The sequence below is a fragment of the Limanda limanda genome, chromosome 17 (genome assembly GCF_963576545.1).
Source record: "Limanda limanda chromosome 17, fLimLim1.1, whole genome shotgun sequence".
In the NCBI taxonomy this organism is placed as follows: Eukaryota; Metazoa; Chordata; class Actinopteri; order Pleuronectiformes; family Pleuronectidae; genus Limanda; species Limanda limanda.
The window spans coordinates 14,738,230-14,747,009 of NC_083652.1; the positions used below are offsets into that span (position 1 = coordinate 14,738,230).

Consider the following 8,780-nt stretch of genomic DNA (forward strand, 5'->3'; position numbering starts at 1 on the left):
CATAGTTCTTTAACTTTTAACCCTTGTTTAACGACATCAAAACTACGGAGAGCGTATCAGTGTTTTCAAAAACTTTTTTTCATTTTTATGTAAAAAGATTCACTGAACCTGCAATTTACACATCCAGCTGATCTACAGGAACGTTACATCACTATCATCACTCTGCTTTAGCTCCTGAGAAAACATCTGGCTTTTCTTTCTCTTCCAATATATAATCACAAATTTTGTCTACCTGCTGTGTTGTGAATATTTAAATCTTATCAGTTTGTCAATAATCCTGTGCTGAAAACTACTGCTACAAATAAATAAATATATAAATCAAATTGTGAAAACAAAATAAACCACTAAAAGCTGTTCCATTCTATCTTTTGGCTTATTTGATCTTTTGCTTATTTGATCATGTCTTGTTTGCCTCTCTCCTGGGAAACCAGCAAATCCAAAGACTTCATTTATTGTTTACTACCAAATAAAGTCATGTGAAATATCTTCTTGAGTCTCAGTTGCATTCCTGAGGACAATATGCACCAGAGTTAGAGAGGAACTGCTCTTTACTTGTGATGTTTTACTGTAGCTTCATGAGAAGATTTTCACATGAAAACCAAATGAAATATGATCTGATTTAATTCTCTTTGACTGACTTTTCATGTTTCATGTTCTCTTCTCTCTCTCTCTCTCTCTCTCATAGATCACAACCATTTGAACAACGCAGCTTTGTCTCCCCTGGGTCCAGCCATGGCCTTGTCTCACCCTCACAACAACCTGGGAATTGGTTTCAACAAGTACACATCGCTCAAGGCTGTGGGTGAGTAGGTTCATTCACACTCACATACACACACACACGCACACACACACACACACACACACACACACACACACACACACACACACACACACACACACACACACACACACACACACACACACACACACACACACACAGAGGGGTCTAGATTGTTTTGTCTCAGTGACTTCAGGGCTTATTCTAACCCCGTACTTTACCTTGTTAGGTCCCCACAATAACAGGACAGATCCAAAACGCAGGCTTAGTGTTTAGAGGTCAAGTATTGTACAGTGTGATAGAAAACACAACGTATCCACATACTGAGTGGAAAACTGTTTTAAGGGGGCAAGCAGTCATTAAGATAATGTATTTTTTATGAGCCTGACTCTGATCCTGTGATGTTGGATCATGATTCACGTTTGAGCGCGATGCTTTATTCCTGATTTATGCAAACTCAGTGTTCAGTAACTACACTTCAGCAACCTTAATCTAAACATTACGACCAGATATGATGCTCACAAGAAATTAGAAGATTTGAACAATCACCCCTTCGCAAATAAGGTTTGTGTTTTTCCACCGGTGTCAATATATTCACCGAGATCCAGCATTTAAAAAATACTGCAGTTGTTTGAAGGAGAGGAAAGAAACAGTGTGTTCTTTGCCACCACATTGTGTAACACAGTCTTGCAGCAGCTGCATAGATGCTAATTGAGCAACATAAATACAATACTGGAAAATGGCTGATCTTATCGCACAACCTCGCACACCAGTGTAAATTGTCTGTTGCAAATAAATTCAAACTTTACTCAAAAGCTGTCACCGATTAGCAAGAGATTAGCAGCGATATTTGTAGACAAACACAGAGACACAAACACAGAGACACAAACACAGAGACACAAACACAGAGACACAAACACATAGACACAATCACAGAGACACAAACACAGAGACACAAACACAGAGACACAGACCCGCACTCACTATTCCTGTCCTGGAATATATAGTCTAATATTTCAAATCAATTATATTTCTATATAGTTCACATGTTTTTAGAGTCACGTGTTTCTTCTTAACAGAAACCAATAGTGATAATGATCAGGAAATAAAAATCTGACATGTGAATATTTAGTTTGAATATAATAAAACTTTGATCACAAAAACATATATATATATAAGAGAAGAGAGAAGAATTTCCGATGAGACAATGTGGAGAGAAGCTGACGTCTGCAGAAATGAGCGAAGGGAACGAACTGAAAAAGAGACGAGTGGAGGAGAGGAGCTCATTTCATTATTCTGCTCAGTGAGTGAGAAACAAAGACCGACTGCCGCAGCAGCGTCACTGCAGCCAATGAACAACGAGCATCGGCCAAACTGAAACTAACAAACCTCTCGCACACCGAGGTGCGACACTCCCTCCTCACCCGACATCTACATACTCACCTCTGCCTCTGAGTGATGATACACAGACTCCTCCTCTGTTTGGTATCTGCTCTGTTTTGTTTTTTTCTGTCCCTATCACACACACACAGATGTAGGTTACATCCTCCATGTTAGTGGATGGGACATGGAAAAAACTAAAATGTCAAAAACGGGGTATAACTGACTGAGTGGTCAAAGCCTGTATCAACAGAAACAGAAAAGTATTCACCGTCCAGTCATCAATAAACAAGCTTCTGGGTCCAGAGATCCCGGCTGTGTGGACAAAGTCATGGCTAGGACACACAGCAGCTTGGATGAGGCTGCCGACTATTTACCGGATGAAACCGCAGGTATCTGGACCAGCAGGTAGCTGCTTTGAAATCTTGAACACGTTGCAACTGAGAGAAATTTCTTTGTTTTCTCATACGGACAAGAGATTAAATGGGGGATAGGAGGAAGTAAGCACAAAAATCATTTTAAAAAAGAGGAAAGGCAAATCAGAACTTAAAGGTCGGGGAACTCCAGATGTGCCCGATGTTACAGCTGTGAGATATCTGTCTTAGATGAAGTGCTGGAAGGAGGACAGGTGGAGGACAGGTGGAGGAGCAGTGGGAGAATCTGGGGTTGAGATGCTAAAGGTCAGAGAGAGTTGATGCCAGAAAACAAACAGAATCTGAGAGCGAGACGAGGAAGAACCACGGAGACGTCATCATAAATTCATAAGTTTAGTTTTCATTTATTAACCTCGTGTTCATTTGGGTGTTCTGGAACTTGGAGCTGTTTTTAACTGAAGTTAAAATGTGATCCATGGAACTCAGCCAAAGTTATTCTTCAGTGAGCGTCAGGAAAGACGACATGAGACAGAAGGTGGAGGGATTTTATTTTATTTTTTCTAAAAGGGTGTGAAAGGACGATAGGACTCCAGGTTCTCATCCAAGGAAGCCTCAAGTCTTTAATTAAAATCTAATGAAGCAATCTAATGAACAGTTTGAGCTATATTGGAGATAGTGTGGAAATAACTCTTGGGAAATTCATTAATATTCACAATTTGTTAAAGGTCATATACATAATTTCTTTATTTTAGATGATAATTAAACAACATCTTAAAATACATGGTAAAAATACAGATATTGTCATGGAAACAGTTTAGACGTGGATAAGGTTTGAAGTTGTTTTATGGAGAAAAAAATAACTTTTCCACTTCTTGAGAGTTTTATTAATTAGATGTGTTTTTACTGTCGTTGCTGCATAAAGTCTTTAATTAAAATCCAATGATCCAACAGTCTGAGTCTGGGAAATAAAATAATAATAATGTTCTATCTTTGTTCATGCGAAATCACTAAGACATTTTAAAAGGTCAAACCGGCAATAATGTTTGATTTAAAGTAGGCAACATCTTCACAAGCATCATAGTTTAGACAAAGATAGTTATTAACTTGCTTTAGGGAAGGAAAAGTGTGTAAAAATAAAGATCTTCAGGTCATAGAATAGGTGAAATAAGTTTTGCAAGATGTCATGAATTGGAGTGATCGCAAATTCTCCCCAAAAAGATGACTTTGAAGATGAAGGCTCTCCTCCAACCTTCTCAGGTTCAAAGTTTGATGTTCAGCACTTCAGAGTGAGGTTCCTCTACAGGCAGTGATCAGTGGAGTACCTATCCAGACTAATGAGGTAAAGCAGAGCGGTGTGGCTCTTGAATTTTCTTTCACCGAGGTGGAAACGTTCGGAAGTTGTCTTGTCAGACGTGACGTTCTGCTGCTTAGGAATTCTGCTACAGCACCTGATCTCCAAAATATAAATATTATACATCTTACCACAAGATTTATAATGTGCTGCCATCCATCGCTCAGGATCCACAGACGTTTCCAACAGTATGACTCAGAGTACATGACATGAAAATGTGCATCAAGCGCTGCGGTGCAACCTTATGTAATAGTTTAAGCTGTAAGAACACGGCTTCTGGGGTTTAAATATTTCATTCACTGTAAGATATCATATGGCTGCATTGCATTATTGATCAAGCGGTGAGAAGACACCGGCATCAAACACACGGGCAAACCAGGGTTTCTGCCGGCTATATAAAAATGTAATAAGCTGAATTTTAGGCCTTAAACAGTCTTAAGTACAGTCTTAGTATCAAGGCTTATTCTCTTCTGGGCTCTTTCCCCTTATCTTCAATTATGAGGAAGTGTAAGTAATTCTGGGATATTCCTTTACATATGTAATATTTAAAATAGGTCTTAAATCTAATACATTATGGTTTTAAGAAACCTTGTCAAACAGTTATAAAGGCAAGTGATTAAGAGGCTAATGGTGCACATTAACATGTGACCACAAAAGTCCATAGAAACCTTGTTAATTGGAGCTAGAGGTTGTAAAAACGCACAGAGAAGTTATTAACTGGAGAAAAGATAACTGACTGGCCACATTCCCAAAAGAACAAGAAACAATAGATTACTCGAGAAATAATTACTATGTTAATTCTCATTTCATTGTGATGTGTGTCGACATCTTTATACTGAGCAGGTTCCCCGAGCAAATCTGCTTTAACCTAATCAAATGGCATTAAAAATAGACTAAATAGAATATGTTGTCAAACTCTGAAATCCTTCAGAGGGCCCAGCTTATGCAGTTATAATGCGGTGGCCCAGATTGGGCCCACGGGCCTCGCTTCAGGCTGTGGCTCCAAAGAAAGCAAGAGCTGATGTTGTTGGAGAGCATGAAAAAAAGTGCAACACAAGAGGAAAGAATGGAAAACGAGAGGGAGGGAGAGAACGAGAGAGCGAGAGAGCGAGCAGATGGAGCGTGTGTGAAGCGGGGGGGAAGGCACATGATACCGTCACAGAGGACTCGGCTGTCAGGTGCTCCTGCTGGCAACCTGCGTGGAAACACTCCACTGGACGGCAACAGCAGTTGTTGTGGGACCAGATTGTGTGTTTAATTCATTGTTTCGCCCCAGATTTGCCTCTGTCCAGAGAATCAGACCAACTCCACGACAAAGTCTGTCTCTTTACTTCAGCCGCAGTGTCCACGACAAAAAACTGTCATTTCATGTACTTTAAATCCAAAAACTCGTACAGCAAACACAACCTGTGTAACTGCTGCAGCACAGCTGACGTTGAACGAGTGTCCACGTGTCACTGTGACAAACAGGCAGCAGAGGAAAGCTGCCAAAAGCATGTGAAGCACTTCACTGTGTGAAGAACGTATGTAAATTTGTCCTTTGTTGCACAGAGTTGCACACACATGCATCGCACACAAACATATGAAACCGCAGACACACACATACTCACTAATCCTCAACTCGCTTCTATCTTGCAAAATTTAAATGAAAGCAAATCAGTTTTTTCTGTTCATTTCCCTCGTTCTTCTTCTCACTAATATTGTGACACTTTATTGCTTCCCCCAGAATAAATGTTTCTCCTAAAATAGGCTTTGTGATCGACAGCAATTGTTCGCACAATTGACTTTGTGTTATTTTTGATTGTTGGCCCCGGCTAAATCCTCGGACCAGTGTGAGGCGAGTGTTACAGAGAGAGAGAGAGAGTGATTACCAGCAACTCTGTCTCCTTCCTGAACGGCTGCTGCTGAAGTGTCTTTGAGTTACACACAATGAAAGGTTCAATAAGCAATTACCAGACTGTGAGGGCGCTGGACGCTTTTCTTACACGTGTGAATGTGAGACTTCTCCTTCAGGTGTTTTCTTGAAATACAAATTTAAGACGGCGTCAGTCAATCTAGATTTTATGATGTGTGCATAAGGGTTTGGGAACATGTAAGAGTTTGAATTCATGCAACTCGAAGCTGGAGCAGTTGAGAGGTGCAAACAGACATCGACCCAAAACCGCCGTCAAGTGCAGATTGTCTCGAGTTGACTTGCATTTATGTTTCATAATCACGGAAAAATCACACATGCACTCAAACACACACAATCACCAATAAACAGCCACTAACAGCGATCGACATTTATTACAACGGATTAAACTCTGCTGGTCATTCATCCTCACAGCAGATTATTGACATAACCCTATTATGTTCCTGTTTGGATTGCAATAATGATAAGATCAGTTACACACACACACACACACACACACACATACACACACAGAATTTTTCACACTGTCGTTACAACACAACGTGGCCTGATAGCGGCTGTGTCCTGTTTGGTTATGGAGATATTGAAAGATACCGTCGTCTCAGATGAAGACAAACAGTGACGCGGGGAGAGAAGGATGGTTCTGGTTTCTCTCCAGGAAGAAAAAAATAGGGGGCCCACGCAAACAAGGTTGTTAGTGTCTTTCGGGCAAAGTGTGTGTGTGTGTGTGGGGGGGGCAGTGGTTATGACCGTGCAACAGAGTCGAGTTCCACTCAGGGAGCTCGGGCTAATCTGACTCGACATGCTCTATTTTTACTCCCTACAAATCTCCCGATTTGCCCTACACACACTCTCTCTCTCTCTCACATACAGACACACACAAACACAAACACACAAACACACACACACACACACACAAACACACACACACACACACACACACATACAAACACACTGCTTCTCCCCTTATTTTGCCGGTTGTTTTATTCTCGGTGATGTTGATATTTTTAACAATGCAGACAATTCAGCTGGCGTGCTCATGCTCATTGGCTGTTAAATATATATGGATAAATATGAAACTTGTAGATGTTGGGTCAACAGTTACATTTAAAAACTAGAATTGGCACAAACCTCCACCTAAACCCAACAGATCTGCAACACATTGCACACACTCACAGATCTGTCCCCTCAAAATGACTGATTGTCGTCATCAGAATACATGAATAGTGTGTTCTGAGAAATCTATGAAAAAGTTGTTAAACGTCCTATTTCACAATATTAAAGAAAGATTCCTGGATCAGTCCAGTAGATTCTGTGTAATCCTGCTAACTAACAAACATTCTTAAAATCTTTATCATCAATATGTTGTGATTAGTTTCACATCCACAATCACCACTGATGCTTTAATCAATAATTGTCTCATTGTAAATTAACCATGTGTCTGTCGGCCCCTCCCCCCTTGTCTCTCTGCCCTTCACCCAGACACGACCCCGAGAGACTACTACAAGAGCTACCCGATGGTCGACTACACCCACCGCCAGTCCCCTCCCACTTTCCAGCCAATCAACTTCCATCCCAAGGACAAGCCCTTCCTCCCGCCGCCTGACATCCACGCGCCGCTGGCCATCACCATCAACACGTCTCAAATCCCCAAGCCCAAGATCGCCAAGACCAACACGCATCCGCTGACCTCCAGCTCGGCCTTCAAAGTATGGGACCCCAGTAAGAGCCATGCCCCCCACCCGGTGGCCACCCACATGGTGCTCCAGGGGCATCAGCATCAGCATCAGCATCAGCAACAGCAACAGCAACAGCATCAGCATCAGCATCAGCAACAGCAACAGCATCTGCATCAGCAGCAGCAACAGCATCTGCATCAGCAGCAGCAGCAGCACCAGCACCAGCACCACCCCATCCAGCAGCTGCAGCAGCTGCAGCATCAGCCGCTGCACCAGCAGACCAACCGGCGCCAGGCCTACTCCAACAAGAGGCAGTTCAGCATCGAGACGCTGCCCGAGCTCTTCTCGCAGCCGCTGGGCTACGGCCACTCGCCGCGCATGCCCCCCAAGCACAAGGGCCTGGCCACCAACAGCAAGACAGAGGTCACTGTCTGAACACCAGGGGGCGAACGGGCGAATCGAAGGGGAGACAAAAGAAACCAAGCGGCGTTTGTAAAGGGAAATCTGCAGATATCTTTTATATCTAAAAGCCCAAACGGCGAGATGAGGGCGAGAAATATCGAATCTGGAAGTTTATTTCCTCATTATTGTTGACAATACTAATAATGACGTGAGTGATATCTGTTGTACTTTTTCAGACCAGTGGGTCAAACAGCAGCAGCAGCAGCAGCAGCAGCAGCAGAGAAGCTGTGAAGGTGGTGGGTTGTGACTCTTTGAACCCGACGGCTCTTCTGAATAATTGAGTGGCCTCTCAGTGTGTTGGCACAGCTCTGTCCTCTCTTCCCCCCCCCCCCCCCCTCCCCTGCAACTCAATGACACCACACACGCACGTGTTCAGATCCCACGCACAACACACTGTTTACTCCTCAAACTAACCTCCAAGACTCCGAGGCTGTCAGCGAAGGGCCCTCAGACTCCGGCTTCCAATCAGCTCAGACAAATGCCACTGGGGCCAGCAAATGAGTTGAGGATGATCTGCACACACACACACACACACACACAAACACACACAACACGTCAGTCGTCAACAACTGCAGAAGGTTCCAAGCGTCGCAGAGACCACTGACGCACACAAACAGACACACACGCTTGTCTCTCCCTCGTCGCAGCGGTTTGTTGAGCAGCTAATTCCAGCCACCGTCTATTGTGGTGCTGCGGATGTTTACCTCCAAAGAAGAAGAATCCCCAGGACGAGGTGTCAGCACGCCTGGAAGAATAAGGGCAGAAGAGCCCCTGTATCCAGAAAGGTCGTTATAAAGTCAGCACATTCTCTCCCTGCCTGTCCCGCTGCTGCACACTGAGTCGC

The 8,780-nt window shown here is 43.0% G+C and overlaps 1 protein-coding gene across 1 annotated transcript in view; it reads left to right on the top strand.

Annotated features, from left to right (window-relative positions):
* LOC133022642 (protein shisa-8) overlaps positions 1-7,909 on the top strand; it is a 68,081-nt gene extending 60,172 nt beyond the window's left edge. Inside the window, exons 3-5 of the mRNA XM_061089494.1 lie at positions 686-802; positions 7,278-7,555; positions 7,679-7,909. Coding sequence (XP_060945477.1) covers positions 686-802; positions 7,278-7,555; positions 7,679-7,909 — 626 coding nt within the window. The remainder of the gene's footprint in view (positions 1-685; positions 803-7,277; positions 7,556-7,678) is intronic.
* Positions 7,910-8,780: the final 871 nt, after the last annotated feature.